The sequence below is a fragment of the Bombus flavifrons genome, chromosome 2 (assembly GCF_040668555.2).
Source record: "Bombus flavifrons isolate JBK064 chromosome 2, iyBomFlav1_principal, whole genome shotgun sequence".
Classification (NCBI taxonomy): domain Eukaryota; kingdom Metazoa; phylum Arthropoda; class Insecta; order Hymenoptera; family Apidae; genus Bombus; species Bombus flavifrons.
Genome location: NC_138443.1, coordinates 15,535,346 through 15,557,566, shown reverse-complemented (window position 1 = coordinate 15,557,566; position 22,221 = coordinate 15,535,346). Strand labels below are relative to the sequence as shown.

Genomic DNA, 22,221 nt, shown 5'->3' with positions numbered 1-22,221 from the left:
ATGTGAAAAATGTAATCCGCAATAATAGCATGCCAACTATTTAACCATTCGACGTACTTTCATGCCCGTGACATCCCTATGAAAAAATAAATTGTTTTTAATTGAATCTTTAATAAATTCAAAGAAGGCGTATAATTTAAGATCTCAGAATCTAAGTATACATATATATCTTATAAAAAATAGATGATACACCCATCTGTATAGTAAGTTGTTTTTTATTATAAAAGGAATAATTACATACTCTTACTCTGTTAAATTTCCCATAGATACGTAAACATCCACAGTTTATTTATGATAATCGCATCGACACCGGCCAATCTTCGTAATCAATGTTCGTCATCAATCCGCCACTCTTGAAATCATTTCGATCTTGACTGGAAGCATCAGCGTGGAGTGGGCCGGGAACGAAAAATCTCTCTCTTTAGGAAAATTATCGACGGTTCGGGGGAGCGCGATCCAGTCGAAAAGCACCATTGATACGAAAACGAGTATCGACTTTGACTGTCCACCGACTCTCACCTTTGCCAGTGCGTTCCTTTTAATCTATCCGCGTGATGCAACGGACTGCAACGTTCTTCTGCCTCCGAGGGCTTTCGGATAGCAGTAGAGGAAGAGAGAATGAGCGGGAGGGAAGAAGGAAAGGAAAAAAAAGAGAAGATGTATGCGGAATCGCGCGCGTCGAGTACGTGGAACGCATTACACGATCATCGCGTACGGAAAGCCCAGATCAATTACATAATGGCGCGACTGAAACGGATGCTCTTCAACCACCGCCCCGAGCCCCCTTAGCCCCGTCCCACCCCAAAGCGTCCCTGCGCTCCTGGCACAGCCCCTTTCGCAAAGTGACTATAGAACAAAGGGTTGAGCCTCTTCTCTGCGGGCGCAGTAATTATTATGCTCTTTGACGATCCCTCTGTCTGTCAACGGTAACGCCAACGGAATCGATACTTCTAAAACTTTAATCGTTTCACGTATGAGTGACATGCTTTCGCGTTAAGCCGCATGTAAAAATATTTCACGTCCGCAGCCGAGCCTCGGGGGAGACGAGGAGGTGTCGAGAAGGGTACCATCTGTGTCGATGATTTTCCTTTCATCTGAATCGATGACTCGGTGGAGTAAAAACTTTCTAGATCGATAGATATAGGGAAATGTTTCGATTTAACGGTAAGATGTTTGGTTTGGCTGAGTGTGTCGTGCGAAGATTTCAGGTTGAGGGATTAATAATCGATAACGAGTTCTTCTTATTTAAGAAGAATGTACTTGAAATATCTTATTGAATATGATATGTATCCATCCATGTATATATTCACGTACTCGAAGATTTTGCAACCCATACACTGTGGCACTTTAAACTTTAGGCCATTAAGAACAGTGTATAGGTTCCAAAGACCTTGACCTATTGTATGGATTTCAACAACTTCCACAGTCCCCATAGTTGATTATGTGGTTCTAATGTATGCCATATTGCTTAAATATTAAATATTATATTGTTATTGTAGTAAATATATTTAATTTAATTCTTAAACGATTAACATTAGTTTGGGATCTGTTTCGTGTGGTATAAATAATCGTCGTGGATTGATACGTACGATTGATTACGAAAAGTCATGTTAACTATGAGAAATTGTGAAAATCGTATAACCATAAAAAAATGTGTAGAAAATATTGTGCAACCACCTTAAAGGAATATTATTCTTTTCTTCAAGAAAGGTATATTCTGTCCCATTAATTTACAACCAATGATTCAATGATTTAGATAAATATGAATATAAAGAATATTAAACCTGCAGACATGTTTGTCAACTTATTAGATAAACTTTCAGTCTTTCCAACTTTCGAATTTTGAACATTTAGCACTATATTCTACAAGAACTACTAAGAGATATTCGATATTACTTCAAAGACGAACAGAAATAAATACACTCGATCAAAATACAACTAAACGCAGCACATAACAATTAAAAAATGTCTTATCGTGCCTATTACAGCGACTCAGACGTTGATAAAGGAACGAACAGATAAGAAATTGTTGACTCTATGTATATCAGTGAAGGAGAGGGAATACAGAAGATAAACGGAGGATCATGATATTGCCGAGAGTTAGATACTTTCCTGGATCAGTAGTGAAAAATGATAGGGCGCGATCGAGCTGGCGTCTCTGGGATCTCATTATACCCCGTGGAAAGACGAGATCGTCTCCGTAGAACTTCTTTTTCGCCTGGAAGGAAGGAGGGCCTCCCGTTTCACGATACAGAAACGCTTTCCTCGTTAGTCTTAATTTTCTCTTGCGGCCCGACATAGGCGACGACACTTCATATCGCGAACGACAGTACATTCGTGGGAGCGTTAATGACACCGTGGAATACACGCGATGAATAAGATCGTAATAACGAGTGCCAACCGTTGTTCGCAACGGACCCCTTAATTTTCCTGCCTAATGTTTGGATTAATTTTCCGTTCGTCTTTTTCGCGCGCCGCGTATTTACTTTTGTTGAAATAAAACAAAGAATGTAGGCCGCTGTCTCCTATCTGAATATGAAAATCTCTTTTGCAGCTGTATCGTCACAGATTCTCTGTGTATACATACAATATGCATGATACACACTTTCCGGCGAATCACAATTATAATATATATAAGTATATGTATATAATTTTGTTTCAGCGGAATATCGTCACTGCCAAATACTCAATAGCATCCTGGATAATTTAAAATATTATTTTGTTACTTCTGCAGGGGATGAGCGAGTACATATAAAGTGCGCGCTTATATTGTTCCTTTCTGATTCTAGATTAAAACTGTTTCACAGTATTTTGTTGTTCCATTTTTTGTTTGGAACATGCATGTAGACATTTTATTTTGATATTTGAAGTATACAAATTTCTTCATTATAAGTTTTAGTTGTTATTTTCCATAATAGATTCTTTATATATTTATCATCTTAAATAATCTTGTATAATAGATCGTTAAATTTGTGCGAACCAATAATTCCACTAAAACGTACAACGATATAACATTAATCTTGTCATATTTTTAACACATTTTATTTTAATATCAATCAGTAAAGCTAAGTCAGGCAAGACTATTTTACATCTTTTTTTTAGAACTTAATATTTTCTGTAAAATGTCAAGCTCTTTAATAAGAGATATTACAGATCTTTGACCAGAACGTATCTAATGATACGAGGCGAAAAAGAACTGAAGGAAATGTCTGACTTTTCAAACGCGTTTCTGATGGCAGATATCGCGTATCACTACATACATACACGCATAATATGTACACAGACATATACCAGAGATGCTCTTGGCCCGAGCAAAATCTCAGCCCGCAGGAATGACAATAGACTGTCAGATAATGAATCCCCACTGTCACCCCCTTTACCATCTCACGTCCTAAAACCCACCCTTTGCTATGCTCTCTCTTTCTCTACCTGTCTTTTTCCCGCGCGTATTTCCTTTCTCTCAGCAGCGACGGGTTCGAAACCATCAACTTTTACTTATCGAAGAACAAACTTTTTCACAACATCGATATCATAATGATAAATTAGACTGATCGAATCGACTACGAAATAATATTTGTCCAGCTAATTATTTATTATACCATTCTGAGTTTATATATCTCTAGTTTAGAATTTTAAATGAAGAAATTTAGTGAAAATTACTTACATTAAACTTACATCTTAAGCGTTTATTTTAAACTGCATAAAATATGAAAAGATAACGACTAATGTTTTGCTAATTCTATATTCTTTTTTAATTTAAAGATACAACATTGCGATATTGCTGTTAGGGCTAATTTTCTTATGTATAATAAGTAATTAGTTTTCTCCTTTCGCTTATTTTATATTAGTATTTTTTCTTTCCTTTTTTTTTTCATTTCTTATAATACAACCAAATTAGAGTAAAAAGAGTCGTATCAAGCTAATAAACGATGTATGTAACTTTTACTTAGATCTCAGTTGTATCTCTCGCTAACTATACCCTTTATATTTTCCACCCTCTACTCTTGTAGCAAACAGGACTATGACCGAGTAGGCGAGGCGTCCACTTAACGCTAATGCCCCTTTTATTGGTCAAGATTCCAGTCAAAAGCTGAATAGACGCTCGAGTTATACTCCCAATTCAGTTTCCTCTAAAAATTGAACGAACAATTCATTATACCTGCTTGTAAATATTATATTAAATCCCGTAAAATCTCATTTGGCAACTAATATAATTTTTATATGCTAAACGATACAGATTAATTTACATTGAACAAATTAAAAATAAATTAAACGTGATTTTTCCATTTAAGCAAATATTTTTATATTTTTTTTTTTTTTTTGTTATGATTGATTACGTTATTTATAGCTATTCCTTATATTGTTTTCAATTCCACATTTAAACATAATTAATATTCATTTCCGTTTATAATTCACATATTAAAAAATAAAAGAAAGAAATTCAGTCGTTTATCCGCTTACGATTAAGCCGATGGGTTCTTTTAATCTAAAGTATAATGCGTATTTAAATTTATCATGGTACATGCGAATTCTCTTCCATTTTTTCCTTCCTTCTTTTTTTACGTGAACTCGGAAACGAATGAAGCAAAGCCGGAAAAAAGAATTGGAACGTGAGGTGTAACATATCGAACTGAATGTTGAAGCCAGTGAGAGAGCGAGTCGAAAAAAAATTTTGCCTGGGCCTGGAATAACTCCAGGCAGAAAAAGTGAACAAAAAATTTCCATAAAAATGCACTCGTACGTATAATCCGGATAAAGCTTAGCATCGTGAGAGCAGCTATGTCACCAGTGGAAATGGCGAAAAAAACAGAATTGGTATGTGGAAATGACGGTAATCGAAGATTGTAAAAGGGCACGTGAAGAAAATGTTATAGCATACAATAATTTCAAAGAAATCTTCTTGAATAAAAAAAAAAATATATATATAATTATAAAAATTCATGTTAAAAATAAAACATGTTAAAAAATTATCTTTAACAGGAATAGTATATTGTAGTACATATATTAATGACATATGAACTAAAATATGTATGGGTTAATATCATATTAGAATGTTATTTTGTTAAATAAAATTTAAATCTAGAATAATTTTGTGAAAAAAATATATTTTCGTTACTTATTTTGATACATTCATGATAGTTTGTATATAAATATGGCTTATACATTTAGGACCTGAAATTCTTCTTTTATGTATATAATTTTGTTTCAGTCTCATAGAACAAAAGATTTGATCATTCCTTTTTTTAATCTTTTGTCCACAAATGTTCGCACTGAATAAAATATTACTTCTAAATTGTATGTACAATATCAAAATATCTTAATTTCACTGATAGCTTTAACAAAATATTAAGGAAATTATTAACATCAACAAGAATGGTGTAGAATATATTTATTACAAAATACTTCAGATAACGTATACTCACTCACGTACGTTCGCACAAAATTTGGAAGATAACGACATTTGTTTATGTTGTCAAATTGCAATATGGAAGTAATGTTGTACTAGTTTCCCGTTTAAACTTGACTGCAAAGTTATGTTCAACTACTATTGTGTAAGAAAGTTTGAATAAAAAGAGATATTCTTGTACCATATTATGAAAGAATGAAACTCAAATTACAAATGAAAATATGCACTTTAGAAAAATATAACCCTATTTTCATTGAGTGAACTTCTGTATGTTTGAAAAATACGTTACTTAAAAGATCGCTTTATATGCTTTAAAGTCAAATACGTGATACATTTTCATGAGATCTTAAGTTTTAATGATTACGCATCAGTCTTGAGACTGTTAACTGATTAGTCATTAGCAGTAAATTAAGCTTTATAGATCACAATGGTTTAGTACTTTACATTCAACAAAAATAGTCTGTAGTTTAGGCATTTTCATTAACGGGCCTCTTCTTATTCTAAAAAATAAATATAGTTTGTTAACACACAATTATATGTAATCAATTACATTAAATTTAATACCGTTCTAATAATTATCTTACAGTTTGTTTAGATGATTTGACATCTGTACTAGAAGTACGTGTTTTGGACCTCTCTTGTTCTAATTGTGCATGTAAGGATGCTACTTCGGACGTCAACTCATCTCGTATTTCTTGTAATTTTGCTACTTCAGCTAATACTGACGCTTTATCTTTCACTAGAAACAAACAAGAAAATTAATCATATTCACAATAATACTAGAACTATCAGTAAAGAACTATTAAGCCTACTTTCTCCATGAGATAATATTTGATAAAGCTTTTTATTCCTTTCTTTAACTTGTGTTAATTCCTTTTTTAAGCTTTCTACTTGACTTCTTAATTCATTAATGATTTCGTCACGTTTTTCCACCTCTACCCTTAACTGAGCAGATGTAATATCATCATCGATTTTATTTAGTCTCGCCTTCAATATATCCTTTTCTTTTTCCTTTGTAATTTCTTCTTTTGTCTCCTTTTCAATTCTTTCAAAAAATTCTGTGTCTAATTCTATAAATAAATTAACTAAATTAATCATTTTATATCTAATTAAGATTTAAAATATGGAATTATTTTACCTTTGGATTTAGTATCGCCATTTTCTGGAGGTAATACTGTATTTTGAGTAGTAGTAGTATTAATGGTAGTAGTTGTAGTAGAAGTAGTTTCTAATCCCATATTGTTGAACTGCTCCAATGACATAGTAGCCTTTTTTGATTTTTTCCCTGATTTCTTATTTGACTCTTGCTCTTTTTCTGACTTGACTGCACTTACTAGCTGCTCTTCATAAGCCAGCTTTGACAGCAAGATGGCTTGATGTAATTCTTGCTCAAACGTTTCCTCGACAGCCTTAAGGAAATCACAATTGGACGTGATAACACACAACACTTATAAATATGTCACTACTGAAACAAAACCTTAGCTTTAACAATTTATATCTAAAACTAAACTATGATTTTCACACATATTAGTCAAGCCTGTGCTGTCCTTTATTACACACAATTGGTTGGGTGTCATTGTACCAATGTCCAGATAAAAACTTATTAAATTTATAACAAAAATTTCATTAAGCTAAAGACAAGTAAACAAAATATATTATAAAAAATTTATACATTACCATTGTATCTTTCTGTTTCCATTGTTCCCATTGTTGATTTTCATTGCTACTAGTTTTTTTCTTTTTTCCCTATAAATAAAGAAAAAGTGTAAAATGGATAAAACATTTATTTTACAAATTTCTGAACATTATTATGATGATATTAAGAACTAAATTATTCTATTAATTATAAATTGATTTGCTTCCTACATTTCAAAATATATTGAGATTCATTATATACACTACTAAAGGTCAAAATCAATATTGAAGTTCGTTTCAAAATACAAGGTCCCGCCACGACTTATAAATACTATGACGTTTACCGGGTAATCAAAAACAAAAAAAAAAAAAAACAAAAACTACACGCATCATACCTTATTTTGTTTTTTCTTGTCATCCTTTTTTGGTTGCTGCTGTTGTTTCGATTTGTCGGTTTTAGATTTTTGATTCGTCTTACCGGCAGTAACATTCTTCTGGGTTTTCTTCGGCTTACAATCATCATCATCAATGCTGAGTACTGCGAATCTTGATGGTACGGCGGTCGCCATTTCTGTGAACTCTGAATATACGTATTGATAACGAAAACTACAGAACTTCCGGTATCATTATAGTCATAAAACTTGTAATGTTCATTGGGTCTTGTGTTATTGCATCGTGTATCATGTAAAAATTGATATAACCTAGTACAAACGAACGACTTACATGCCTATACTTATCGCACACAAACGGATGTATAAGGAAAAATGAAGAACGATGTTAAGCTACCACATAAACCGGAAACGAATAGTAGACGTCATTGCGAACTTTTAGCGCCTCTAGCGGAAAATATTATGGAAATTACACTTACCCGCCCGGCGACACAGTAAGACCAACTGTAGAAATAAAAATAAGAAAATTGTATATTTTAAAGTTTCAAGAGTTTAACAAGGTACTTATACCTGAAAGACAATAAATTTATTACTATTATATATCTCAAAGTACTTACATATTTAGTACCAAATATTACATTTGAATTGTTTTGTACATGCTATAATTTTATAAATGCTATAATTTTTTCCTTGATTTGTATTAAAGTTTTATTACTGTTTATCACAATATAACAATATAACGATATTAGTAATTAAGAAACGTTATCGATGTTAAATAATTTGCAAATTATTTTGTATTTAATTTCGTATACATTTCAATTTACATGTCATAACTGATAAAAAATATTTTAATTTTATAACTCTAATATAATATGATATTATACTTTTATATTTGTACAAAATTTAAACGTATCAGTTATTAAAGTTATAAGTTGATCCATTTTGATATTTGAATTTATATTTACATCATAGTTATTGTTTCATACTTCATAATATTGTAAAAAATTTTTCGTAATAATTTTGCAACTAAACTGTATTTCTTTTTGTTTATTTGTTATACACTAAATTTAGTTTTTTAAACTTCATGTTTACGTTATGTATACAAAATATAAAAGTATATTTATATTTAATTGTAGCACAAAATGCATTCTACATAGTATCAAAAGCATAAAATCTATATATAAATATATAAAATATATATATAAATTATATTTGATAAACCATGAGAAATGTATGTATATTACCAGGTATTACTTAGCATTTAAATCCTTATAACCTTTGATATTTTATATAATTTTGTTATCATATATAGAATAAAGTCTTTTTAAAATCAACAATGTTTATTTATTCCTATCCTGAAAATAGTATTTCAGCGCAATTAGCAATTATTGGAATAATTATAAAATTGTAGAATTACTAAAATAAGATATGTATATAAGTAGAAATTGGTAGAAAGTTAGGAGATAGATAAGATGCAATAGTTGGCAACACTGTCGGATCGAGAATCTCGAACAACGAGAGAGAAGGAAGTATCCATCACACATCCATCCATCCACCGTACAGAGCCCCGTTGCACGTCGGGAAATTGAACATGTACGTATGTCGTATGAGCGACGTAGAGCGTTGAATGTGTCGATTGCGTTCGGGGTTGGCTTGCACTTTTCGCGGTTAAATGTGCGCGCAGCAACGTCGCATGGTCAGCTATCAAGACGTTCGCGAACCCTTCTAGTTTATAGTGACTAAGTGATAAGAGGTGAGGTGAAAAGAGAAACTTCTTTTCTTGGGACGCTCGCCAATTTCGGAGCTATAACATTCTATTGCGGCGTCGTTTTAACAAACAGTCGGGAGAACACATAAAGGTTCACTGCTGTGTATCTGTGTGTGGAATATATCCAATCACGGAATTCGCGGGCTAAGATGCCCGACGTGGCTCCCGCGGACAACGTCGGCATCGAGATCAACGAAGATCGACGAAGCGGTGCACGGAGCGACGCTCGCTCCTGGTTTCCCGCGAATACACCTCCGATTCCATTTTTATCTATGCCCGCGCATATGGGTGAACAATTTGTCGTATTTTGAAACATTGGAGTGTTTGCAAATTAATCGACTGTTTTGAAGAAAAAAATATTTGTGTTTTATATACTACGGATGATTGCTATATTTTGTTCGAGATAATATAACATGAAAACAACGACAATTTGTTAGTGTATTATCTGTTCCTTTTTTCTTTCTCTCATGTATTTCTAATAAAATATGTAATACATGATTTTGGAACGAATATTTATGGTGCAATTTATAGATCTGGAAGAAGGACATATTAATTAAGGCTTAGTAGCAGGATTTACTCTAGTGGTTATATTGTCTTTTGTATTTATGCCTAATGTAAAATGTTACACATGAAGAAATCAAAAGCGTTTTGATCAATCAATATATGTACTTTAAGTGTAAAAATTTACAAAATGAGAGAAACATAATCGAAAAGTGTCCATAAACTTAAGAGAATCATTTATTCATTTGCAAATTGTATATTGCATTTGTTTATATGGTTTTCCATACGTATTTATCATGTTTCTTCTCAAATTAAATAAAACCACTTATTGTTACTATATATTAAGACCAGATTTCAGTCAGTAGAATAATTCTTTATTACTGTTACGATACGCGAACAATTATTATTTGAGGTGCTTCATCTAAAAATAGATAATATACAAGATATTTATGTTGAATTTCAATGCTGGTTTTATGAAAGAATAATATTAAGTATCTTTCTAAAATGTGTGAGCAAACAGAAATTAATTATTTGGATGGAGATGTTGTTTGGGTGAAACTTGGAGGTTGTTGGTGGCCTGGACAAGTTACTGGGTTCCACAATTTACCTGAAGATATTCAACATGGATTTCAAAAGAAACCTTTAATAGCTGCTGTGAAGTTTTTTCAAGAAGATACATAGTAAGTAATCTTCAACTTATTTTTATTATATACTAAATCTATTAATGTTTTTAATATTATTTTTGGCTGATAGATATTTATATCTTTTATATATATGTGTGTGTCTTATTAATTTTTTCAGTGAATTTGTCAAGAACTATCAACAGATTTATAAATACAACTGTACCCTGAAAGATGAATTTATCAGGAAAGGATTAGGTAATATTTCTTATATTTAGAATAGTATATTTCTAATACTTATGTGTGAGTATACAGTTTAAAATAATAAATATAATAGGGTAGGTTAGGAGGTTATCCAAACTTATTTTTTTTTTTTACTTATTTTTGCATATTAAATATTCTCCTGCTCAGGTATACCATCCAACCTGGCACATTTTGTATAATTATACATTTTATAATATTACTTACAGACAAATATAGAAGCAGATGCAAAGATGGATCCAGATACATGGACAAATTTCCTGGAGATGTTGAAATGGCTGAAAAGTTAACAGGAGGAGATCCTGATATATTAAGCCATGATAAATTTTCTCCCGAAGAAAAGCCAAATATATCAGCTTTATTTGGAGACAAGAAAATTCCTAAAAAGAAACGAGAACGTGAGGAAGGTCATAGAAAAAGTGATAATAGCGAAGTTGTACGAAAAATCACACATCCACGATTTTTAAAAGAAAGTGATCATGAAGTTCGGATACGTCAACAACCTAGCAGCTTACCATCTACACCGAATAATAGTGGGTCTCCACAATATCCTTGTCATTTATGTAATTTTACTTCCTCGCGAGTAAATGTTATTATTTGTCACATAAAAAGCCACAGATCAGGAAATTCACCAATGTCCAAATCTAAAGTAAAAACTTATTCTCAATATACAAGTAGGTATTCTGATGTAGATACTCCAAAAAGGAAATATACAAAGAAAGAAAAAGGTCAATCAAATAAGAATAAAAGCAGCAGTGAATCTGGCAAAAGAAAACAAATTAAACAAAATGAAAAAGTTGCTAAAAAGAAAAAGACTTCAGATCCTAAAATTCGCGATACTATATTAGCAGATTGGGAAGATGAATCAGATGAAGAACTTAGCTTGAATCAAAGCAATCCAACTGATATAGCATCTATGAATGATTCATCACCAAAAAATCAATTTGATTTTGACAAATCAGAAGAACTTAATGAAAAGAATAATACACTACCAGATGCTAGTGAAATTATTGCAGAAACTGAAAAATTACTTAAAGAAACCGAGACGCTTACAACAATTAACATAACAGAAGATTCTTTATCTGATAGTACTAATACTTCGAAAAATCTGAAATCAAATCTTTTTGATAAACAGTCGTCCGAATTAGAAAAAGATGCTAGAATATCTGATGTTGAGAGTAATGAGTCTACTAATAAATCACAGACGGAAAAAGAAACTTTTAATATTGATAGCGAAAATAAACCTACTACATCAAATAAAGATAAAAAATTATTATTATCTTGTTTTGATTTCCATGAAGAAGAACCATCCATACCCCCTGTAAGGAAAAAGTCTCGTGCATTTCATCAGAAAAAAGAAATAATAAAAGAATTTGAAATGAGTCAAGCTTTAAAAACAGAACAAGAAAAAGAAATTGAACATAGTAAACCTGAAGATGAAGATAATAATACTAGTTCAAATGAATGTGAAAGATTAAATACACAGTCATCTTTAAGTGAGCAGAGTTTAGAAAAAAATAAAAACAATGACAAGGTTATAATTAATGATAAAGAGACAAATAATAAACTTGAATATACAAAGGAAAAAATTAAATCTGGAAAAGAATCAGAAAAAACACAGAAATCTAATGTTAATACTTGTGAAACAGAATTAGAAATCGTGGAAATATTTGAGGTTGAAAGAATTGAAGCTGAGAATGAAAATACTACAAATGCTTCAAAAAATGTTGAGATACAAAATTCTCCTACAACAAATGTAACGTTAAATATTAATAAGAAATTAACAGAAAACAAAAATTTAGATGTACAAAATATCCCTATTGATGACGAACAAACAGACATTAAAGACGCAACTATTAAAGGAAATGCAAAAAATGTAAAACAGGAATCTTCAAAGCAAGTTGAAGAAACTTTGTCTGAGCGTTTTACAGTAGAAACAGAAGATGAAGCTATGTCTGAATCTGCTGAAACATTTCCAGAACAAAGTGAAAATTCAGATGCAGATATGCTGGATCAAGATCAAGTGCCTAATTCAAATTCTACAAAAATTTTATCAAATGACGATCAGTTAAATATTACTCCACAAGCTCGTAAGCCCAGTAGTAAATTAAGAAAATCAGAACCTATGCATGCTAATACTAGTGAAAGTGCCAGTGGTAGTGAAAGCCCAAAAATAAGGGATAATAAGAGCAATTCAAAAATATTTGAAAAATTTGAAATAGAAAGAATATCAGAATCTGATAGCGAGCGTTCATATGGTCGAAGAAAACGAAAACCAAATAAAAAATATTTAGAATCTGATATATATGTACAAGATGCAGATCAAATGATATGTAAGACTGATGAAAGTCAATCTGAAAGTGAGGAAAAATCTTCTGAAAAAATAAAAATTAAATCAAAAAGAAATAGGAAATTTATAGAAAATATTAAGAAAACAAGCAAGGACATTGATCTTAAAGAGGAAAAAGAAATAGAAATTTCTTGTAATACCATACATACAACAGAAAATAATGTTAATTCTTCAAATATAGAATTAAAAGATGAATTATTTGAGAATACATCTAAAAACCAAATGTTTATAGAATTAGATACAAAACTTGCAGACAATCAAATTTCTATTGAAATTCCTAAGAAGTTACAAGTATCAACTGAGGAAAAAGTTTTACTAAAAGAATCTGATACATCTGTCCTTGAAGATACAAAATCTGTAGTAACAGAAGATAATACTGCTAAATTAGAAAGCACAATTCTCGAATATGAGAAAACAAAAGACAATGATACTGAAAGTGTATTAACTTCAAGTAATCTTTCACAAGAAGATTTAAAAGATCTAGAATCTCCTACTTCTCTTCAATTGGAACTTTCATCAGAGAAAGAATCTTCTTATCAACAATTAGATACTTCAAAAACTGTTGACATGCTTCCTCCCAAAAAATCTCAAATAAAAAAGTTTGAATTATCACAAATTGATATTTCTGGTACTGATGAAACTCAAAAAATCATGATAGATCCTAAATTAAATAGTGGACAAGAACAAATGAAAAATTTAACTACTAATGAAACAATCGAAACTAGTACAGATACAGAGGCAATTAATTCTTTAAAGCACGAGAAAGATGCTCTAGAAAAACTTGAGATAGACACAAATAATGTAGAAATTACAAAAGATGCAAATCAAATAGAGGAAGAAAATAAAATTCAAGGTGGAAACACAACTATACCAATAAATCAAAAAGTTCAGCATGTGGAAATGGAAACATTGGAAAAAGAAGAACAAAAAACTAAACCAGAGAATTTAGAACAATTGCCTACAGACTCAATAAGTACATTAAGTGAGCAGCAAGCTCAAAATAGAACATCTATGCAAACAAGATATAAAGGAAAATTTACACCAGATACATGCACAAAATTAAAGAAAGATAAAGAGTTATTTCCTGAAGAAAAATCAACAAATACATTCCAGGAAGCTTTCTTAAAAACTTTGCATATTGACAAGAAAAAGGGTATAGTTAATGATTCTGATACAACTGGTAAAGGAAAAAAAGGTAAGAAATTAGTGAAGAAAAAGCCTGAAGAAGAAATAGATAGAAATACATCTTCTGAGACAACTCAAAATATGACAACTGAAGATCCAAATATTCCAGAAAATTATCCTAATCTTTCTCAAGACAACAATTCTCAAGTCACAGTTATGAGCAATTTTGAAGGTATAGAAGTAGTAGTTGATCAAAATCTTGAAATTGATGCTAAAGTGGATGATACTATTTTTCAAAATGTTGACCAACTTACATCAACAAACGAATTTAATATCATGCCTAAATCATTGATACAATCACCTACTGAAGACAGTACTAAATCTATCAATATAGATGTGCAAAAGTTAGATGAATCTTCAAGATCATTAACTTCTACACCTTCCCCATCATCAGACGTTAATGTACCAGTAAAAAAACGTGAAATGCCACGAATAATTGAAAATGTAACATTGACCGAACCTATGCAAATTTTAAAGTCAAAATTATTAGACAAATTACCACAGAAAGGGGTAAAACATAAATTAGAAACCGATGGTACAAAAAGGTGTGATCAAAAGGGTGGTCCAAAAACGAAAATAATGAAAATTGAATCTGCATCTTCAAATACCAAACTGAAAACTGGTTCAAAGGTTACATCTCCACATTTGTCTTTGACTAAAAAGTTACAAGTTTTAAAAGCTGAAGAAGCAGAAACAGCTGCTATGTTAGAGGCACAAAATGAACAGTTAAATGTAAAAACTTCGAAAACTCCAACTACAACTACTACAACTGAAAAATATATTCAACAAAGTTCACAAAGCTTGGCAGATATGGAACTAGATATAAATTCAATGCCATTTGTTTTAAGTGAAGATGTTTTAACTCCAGAAAGCATTGAACAAATGCCTGTTGTTATATCTTCTATTATACCTGCATCTAGCACAATTCCAACACTATCTTTTACACCAACTACGCAAATAGTATCTCCCACTCAAAGTCAGTTCAAATTGAATGAAACTACAAATGAAATGTCACCTTCAAAGAAAAAGAGTGGTACTCCAGCAATTTTGAAAAACAAAACTAAAGCAAAACCTACAATTACAAGTATAAAAACGCTAGTGCCACCACTTACAGGTGGTGTGAAAGGTATAAAATTTCAAAATACACCAACAACAAACAAAGTGCCACCTCTTTTAACACAGAAGAGTACATCAGGAAAATATGTAGTAGTACAAACATCTGGAGGTCAACAATTGCGATATGGTGTACAAGGAAAAACTGGTGTGCAACAAAAAATTGCTATACCTGGTAAAAGTACCGGAAACGCCCAAGTTGTTCATCAAGGTAGTAAAGTAGTTATATTAACATCAGCACAATCAGGCCAAACTAAAATGCTACCTTTAAATATTTCTAAAACATTAAGTGGCAAGGTTCAAAGAATTATGACAAATAAGGGTCAAGTGTATTGCCCTATCAGTCCTCAGGGTATTATAAATTCAAAAACACTCATTGCTCCGAAAGGAGATGGTGTTTCAGCAACAACATCTAAGCTTCCTGCTGGACATAAAATTATTAACACACAAGGTATAATAGCTTCAAAAGGACTTCTAACTCCTATCTCAGGAACAATTGGAAAGACTGCTTTACTGGGGACATTACCTCAAGGAATTTTCACGAAAGGTGGAATTTATACGCCAATAAGTGCTTCTACTTTAGGTGGGAAAACTATCATTGGATCAAAAGCCCTGGTTACAAAAGGTACAACCATTTTATCTTCACAGAATTTAGGTACTTCTAAAGCTATTTTGACCCCCATATCTCAAGCTATTTCTGGCAAAACAATTTTAAGCACTCAAGGTATAGTAAGCAGTAAGGCAACAGTTTTGACACCAATAACAGGACAGCAAGTAAAAGCTATTGCAGCAAAAAGTCCATCCAAAGGAAATAAAGTACAATACCAATCAGCGCAACAAAAAGTACAGCTTCCTATGTTACAAAAATCGCAAAAAGTTCCAATGTCTGCTACTTCACAAGGAAGATCTGGTCAAATGAAAACTGGTGGCAGCAGTACAGTAGTATTGCAAAATACCATTCCTACACAAAAGACTGTGCAACAAGGAAAGAAAGTAATTAAACAGACAGTTGTACAGCAAGGTTCTACTATTCAAAATATTGTATCTCAAAGTAGCCAACAGACAATAGGTATAAGTCCACAAATTCAACAGAAAGGAAAATCTGTATCTACATCAACTATACAAAAAGTTATTATACCTCGAAGTAATCGACAGCAAAAAACACAACAAAAAATAGTTGTTCAAAAAGTACAAGAACCTGCAATTACGACTGTACAAAATATTCAATCAAAACAAACGGTCTCAGTACCACTAACTACTGTACCAAATGTATCTAAAACAACAATTCAGCAAAAACAGGCAGCTAGTACTACTGCAACTACAAGAATTAGTACAAAAGGCCAATCAGTAAATAAGACTACTACACAACAGCAGAAGAATTTGCTGAACATTGCAATGAATTCAGCAACTACGACTAACGTGAATACAAATGTTTCTACGTCTTTGTCTCTTCCACCATTAGAATCTACTGAATCTGAGAGGAAATCGAAAGTAGATAATGTGCTTATTGAATCATTTCAAAAGGACCAGCCTAAACTAGAAAATTTCAATGTTGAGAAAGGTAGCGAAATAGAAAAAATAGAAGAACCGAAAATAACAACACAACCACAAATAATGGCTTTGCCAACAGAAAGTACTGATGGAACACAAACTTATGTTTTGGTAACTATTGATGAACAAGGACAAATACAACCTCTTGATAATAATACTCTTATGTCACTAGAAGGTACTACACAAAATCCAGATGGCACAAGAACATTATATATAGATCCTAGTTCATTAGGAGAAGCAGGCACATTAGATAACATTGTTCTTCAATTTGATAATGCTGTATTGCCAAATATACAAACCAGTGCTACAGAAACTACTCAAACAATTATATCAGAAAGTCTTCCTACTTCAGAAGTAATACACACATCGAATCAAGATATTTTAGCCGCTGCTCTGGCAAATACAGATTTTCAACAAGAGATCAATTTAACAGAAAATCCGGCAGGAAACGTAATGACTACTGGTTTGACTCAAACAAGTTTAATTAATCAAACTATCTTGCAGTCAACTATTGTACCTCCTACAGAACCAATATCTTCTCCTTGTGTGCTTGAAACTTCATTGACTTTAAATCAACCCATAATGACGCCTTTAGAAGTGCCTAGTAATTTGCCAATACAATCAGAGTCAACTCCAACTTCTGCTGTGACAACCATCCCGTCTTCTCTTGAATTACCAATAACAATCACAAGCCCTAATATTTCATATATTTCGACGGGAGAAGCACAAATACAAATCCCTGGTAATTCTATGCCAGATATTGGAGAAATCATGGAAAATCCAAACACAGCAGAGATTGCTCGAGCGGAAATCCCCGCAAGTACTCAATATTTAGTATTACCAAACTTAGAAGATAATATTGCTGTAGGAACTTCGAGTGAACAGAGTAATACTATTTCAATGCCTAGTGTTTCATATTCAGTTTCAATACCAAATAATATAGTTTTACAAACTTCACAAGTTCAAACTACTCCTTCAATGCCAATAATAGATGATACCTATACTGAAAATGTGCAATTTGCTTCAACTATAGAACCATCAATGGCACCAGAACAGACTTTTGTGGATGTACCTGTTTCTGAAATGCTTGTTTCAAAACCAGTTGTTTCCAAGAAAAACATAAAATCGCAAGACACTGCTGTAACATCAGAAATGGTAGTATCTCATAATGTTTCTACATCTTCCCAAGAATCTATTGTATCAACAAATGAATCTCCTTTATTAAATGAAGAACAAGATACCACAATACCATTGCAAGAAGTATACTCTTCTCAAGAAATTTCTATTAAGTCAGAAGAGATGCTCTTGGAACAAACAGTTACTAAGGAAGAGAATAATTCAAATGTGGGAATTAGTAGCCAAAGTGAAGAAGTTAGTAATAATGATAATATAGTACATGTACAAATTATGGAGCAACCGGATGATGCAATGACAAATAGTATGTCATTAATGGATGATAATACTTTAGTTACTTCTGAATCCAATGCAAAAATTTCGTCTGAAGAACATGCGAATTTTGAAGTTTCAAATTCAAATGAAATAGATACAAATAGGTCACAAGAAACACAGAATATAAAAAAATTTAAAGAATTAAGTTTTAATGAACAATCTGCTAATAAAGTCCATTCTCCCATATGTGAAAAACAAGCAGCAACATCTAATGAAGTAGAAGTTGCTCAAGAAGGGGCACAAATTCTACCAGCAGAGTCACTGAACCGTTTAGATGAACATAGTATGGATATAGATGAGGTTATTGAATCTAAAATTTATGCTGCAAATACAATGAAAGAATCCGAAGATTCTCAAAGAGATGAACCATCATCTCAAGGTGAATCAGATTTGATTCAAAGAAATCTAGAATTACATTTTGGAGAAACAAATGCAGAGGCTAGTCATGAAATACCATCACAATCATATGAACAGTTTGGAATAGCAATGACTACTGATTCCACTGATTTACCTAGTCAATCTGCTACAAAGTCTGAAAATTCAAAAGAACCATCACAATCAATAACATATGAACCTATGGAAACAGATGAAGAAGCTGTTGTAACAGAACCACCAACACAATCATTTGAACATTCAAAGATAAATGAAGCTTCTCAATCATATGAAGCATCTGCAGAAGCAAGTACAAACGCGCCTACCCAATCTTTTAACGAATTAATGCAAAGTCAAGAAGAAAGATCAACTATTGATGATGCAATTGATGATCAGACATTTCCAACACAGAGTTACGAAGTTGGTAAAGCAGAAAATATTCCAGAAAATTTAGAAACGGATGCTGAAATTAGTCAGGAAGGAAATATGCCATCTCAATCTAACGATATTGGTACAGATGGGATTGGCACATCCTCAGTTTCTACAAATAATTCTGGACTTAATGAAGATGAAACTGCAAGTTCGTCTTATGTTCCAGAAACGCCTGAAAATCAAGAGAGAGATCCAGATCAAGAAAGTGCAATAAGTACATCATCTTGTGAAATTCCACCATGTGCTGAGTTGAATATTGCATCATCTAGTGCAGAGCACACAAGTATCCATGACAATGGAGTACCTGAAATACCTACATCTTCATATAATTTGAATCCAGACATTACTTCAACTCATGTGGATTCTGTACCAACCTCTAGTTATGAAGAGCAAAATGTATCAACTTCTTATGAAGTTCCAATCTCAATGCCAGGCCTAGAGGAAACATCCTCTCAGAATTTTGTTACAGAAAGTACAGATCATACAAACGAACCATCTAGTTATTATACTCATCACCAGGAGGTAACAGCAAGCTATTATGAATCTGTAGGGCAAGAAACAAATTCGAGATTAGTTGAAGATCCACAAGAGGAAGTTACTCCTAGCTATTATGACAGTAATCCACAAGAAGCAAGTCAAAGTTATTTTAATCCAGAAGAAGCCACACCAAGTTATTCCAGTCATAATGTCTCTCCCAGTTATTATGATCACAGACCAGAAAGTGAAGCAAGTCAGAGCTACTATTCTGCAGATGACATAGAAAAATCAGAGCAGTCTTCCTCACAAAATATTGAGGCATCACAAAGTTTCTATCAAGAACAATCTGATGAATTAAAATTAACTCAACAAGGAGAAGCTACACCAACATATACAGAAAGATATCCAGTTGATTACACATTAGAGAATTCACCAATAGACAGGCACGATCTTGTAGAAAGTTCTGTACCAGCCACTAGGCCTACAGAGAGGTAATATATTATGATGAGAAGTAGCGTTGTGCTATAAAAAGAGTCCTTGTTTTTATAGACTAATGGACATTACAGCCATTGATAGATAAACTCATCTATTTTCAAATGTAAATATAATATTAAGATGATAAATAACTAAATATAAGTTAAAATTAGATTCTTATCTATAATTTATAACTATACGTATACATATATATGTATATTATGTATGTATATGTATATACATACATATATACATACATACATACATGCATGCATACACGTTATCACAAATGCACAATGCTTATGTACATCTGTGCATAAATATGTATGTATATATGTATGTATATTAATTATATATATTCGTACATAGAATTTGATAAGTGAGCAGTGTAATTACAGAGGAAAACTATGGTTTTGTTACAAAAATATTATCTTATACATATATCCATCTTATTTAATATATTGAAAAAATATAAACATTTCAATATATTGAATTAGATTATCATTCATAACTTCTTTCTCCTTTCTTTTAACTAGATACAATACTTTATCATATACTAAATTGGTTATATGTTTTCAAATACAATACATATGCAATGTGTATATTGTAAAATTTTGTAAACTGTCATTGGGATAGTAGTAACAACTGTTAATTATTGCTAGTTTTGCAATAAAACTTAATAGTTACACTATATGGACAAATACAAAATGTAAAATATTTGTATATTATCGTGGGTTCTTATGGAGAATAATCAGAATCGAATAAAAATTGGAAAAATAATTCAGTGAAACTTTACTACTACTCCATAATGACAAGTCCTAATAAACGTATAAAAACTAAATGCACAATATATCTTCAGTAAGTACCAGTAATGTACGTCCCAAGATATTTGTAAAATTCAAATAGAAAGTTTCTTGGATTATTCTTTAAAGACTTAATTTTTCAAATAAGTTTTTCATTCTCCATTTTCACTACTTATGAATCTATTTACTGACAGGAAAGTCTTTATGTATAATCAGAAGTGTAGATAATTAAGAGAATCAAGAATTGAATTATTACACATACATTGTTTATTTGTAGGTAATAGTTTACATTTATGAGAAATAAAGAAGCCTATTATTTGAATTATAATAATGTATAATCCGTGTGCTGAAGTGTAAAGAATAAAAGAATTTAATAGGAGATCTGTCATGTTTGAAATGAGTTAATATTTACAGGGGAGTAATTTAAAAACAAATTAATAGAAATAAACGATTTAACGTAAACAAGATCATTTTATTCCTGTGAAATATTTACAATTACATGCCGCAATTTTATATGTACAAATTTTTACACATGCGTATTAATATACATGAATATTTTTAATAGTTTTAACATGTTTTAATAGTTTTTCTAATAATTTAGAACAATTAATTCTTTTTGAAGAATGATGTAACCCTCAAACAAGACAGATTTCCCCACATGTTCTAATATAAAAACAGCTATATTATATTCTTTATAAACTCATGTTATCAAAAAGAAATTTGTTTTTATTTTTCGCGGCGTTTTCAATCGTGATCACGCATGTATATATTATGTTACTGTTACGGGAAGAAAGTTATTGATTATGATATATCGGATTTGATGGAAGAGAAATTAAGTCAGAGAAATTTTCGAAAATGGACTGAATTGTTAATATTCTTTGATTGCTTCTTGAATTCAATCAATATATACATAAATACACATGTACATATATTTTTCAAAGCAATTATATTATAAAAGTTTCTATACCTATAAATAGTATGTAATACTGTGAAATGGGGAAAATATAATTACATTTTCTATTAAAATTTTCTGGTACAATCGTAAGTTGGGATATAATTGCTTCATTGAAGTAATCAAATTTAAGTGACATAAAGTGATATTGATTAAAATAGCATTAATGCGTTGTTATATGGATAACAATTTGATATTTTCATCACTAACAATATTATCTTTTTATTTCTACAGTGTGCACCACATACACGATTGTAACTAAGAGATAAAATAAATACATAAATATTTACGTAACAAATTATATATACAATAAATGTTTTTGTTGTTTTATTATTTGGACATGCCCATTACAATAAATTTTTGCCTGTAAAAAAATATATTTACTATTTTATTTAATGTATTTTCATAAAGAAACTAGTAAGCAATATTTTTATTGTACTTTAAACTGTAATTTACGAAAATTGTTGACATATATATAATTT

The 22,221-nt window shown here is 31.4% G+C and overlaps 2 protein-coding genes across 3 annotated transcripts; one reads left to right on the top strand and one right to left on the bottom strand.

The window, feature by feature from the left end:
* Positions 1 to 5,085: 5,085 nt before the first annotated feature.
* Positions 5,086 to 7,907, bottom strand: LOC138189248 (G kinase-anchoring protein 1). 2 transcript variants are annotated; one of them, XM_069131381.1, is made up of 7 exons: positions 7,766 to 7,907; positions 7,438 to 7,622; positions 7,085 to 7,153; positions 6,546 to 6,816; positions 6,220 to 6,477; positions 5,992 to 6,146; positions 5,086 to 5,907 (listed from the first exon to the last, which is right to left on the bottom strand). In XM_069131381.1, the coding sequence occupies exons 2-7, from the start codon at positions 7,609 to 7,611 to the stop codon at positions 5,875 to 5,877; spliced, it is 960 nt and encodes a 319-aa protein (XP_068987482.1). In that variant the 5' UTR covers positions 7,612 to 7,622; positions 7,766 to 7,907; the 3' UTR covers positions 5,086 to 5,874. The 2 variants fall into 2 exon arrangements, with proteins under 2 accessions (XP_068987482.1, XP_068987487.1); XM_069131386.1 differs by having other exon boundaries at positions 7,770 to 7,864.
* A 1,048-nt stretch (positions 7,908 to 8,955) lies between these two features.
* On the top strand, positions 8,956 to 22,207 carry LOC138189998 (serine-rich adhesin for platelets). The gene is made up of 3 exons (XM_069132395.1): positions 8,956 to 10,380; positions 10,502 to 10,578; positions 10,791 to 22,207. The coding sequence occupies exons 1-3, from the start codon at positions 10,205 to 10,207 to the stop codon at positions 20,003 to 20,005; spliced, it is 9,468 nt and encodes a 3,155-aa protein (XP_068988496.1). The 5' UTR covers positions 8,956 to 10,204; the 3' UTR covers positions 20,006 to 22,207.
* The last annotated feature ends 14 nt before the right edge of the window (positions 22,208 to 22,221 follow it).

Excerpts from the sequence above, each read along its gene's own strand:
- LOC138189248 (XM_069131381.1), bottom strand. The coding sequence starts at position 7,611 with ATGGCGACCGCCGTACCATCAAGATTCGCAGTACTCAGCATTGATGAT. Across the intron at positions 7,154-7,437 it reads ACAAGAAAAAACAAAATAAG|GGAAAAAAGAAAAAAACTAG; the intron begins GTATGATGCGTG and ends CTTTATTTATAG. Across the intron at positions 6,147-6,219 it reads AATATTATCTCATGGAGAAA|TGAAAGATAAAGCGTCAGTA; the intron begins GTAGGCTTAATA and ends GTTTGTTTCTAG.
- LOC138189998 (XM_069132395.1), top strand. The coding sequence starts at position 10,205 with ATGTGTGAGCAAACAGAAATTAATTATTTGGATGGAGATGTTGTTTGG. Across the intron at positions 10,381-10,501 it reads TTTTTTCAAGAAGATACATA|TGAATTTGTCAAGAACTATC; the intron begins GTAAGTAATCTT and ends TAATTTTTTCAG. Across the intron at positions 10,579-10,790 it reads ATTTATCAGGAAAGGATTAG|ACAAATATAGAAGCAGATGC; the intron begins GTAATATTTCTT and ends TATTACTTACAG.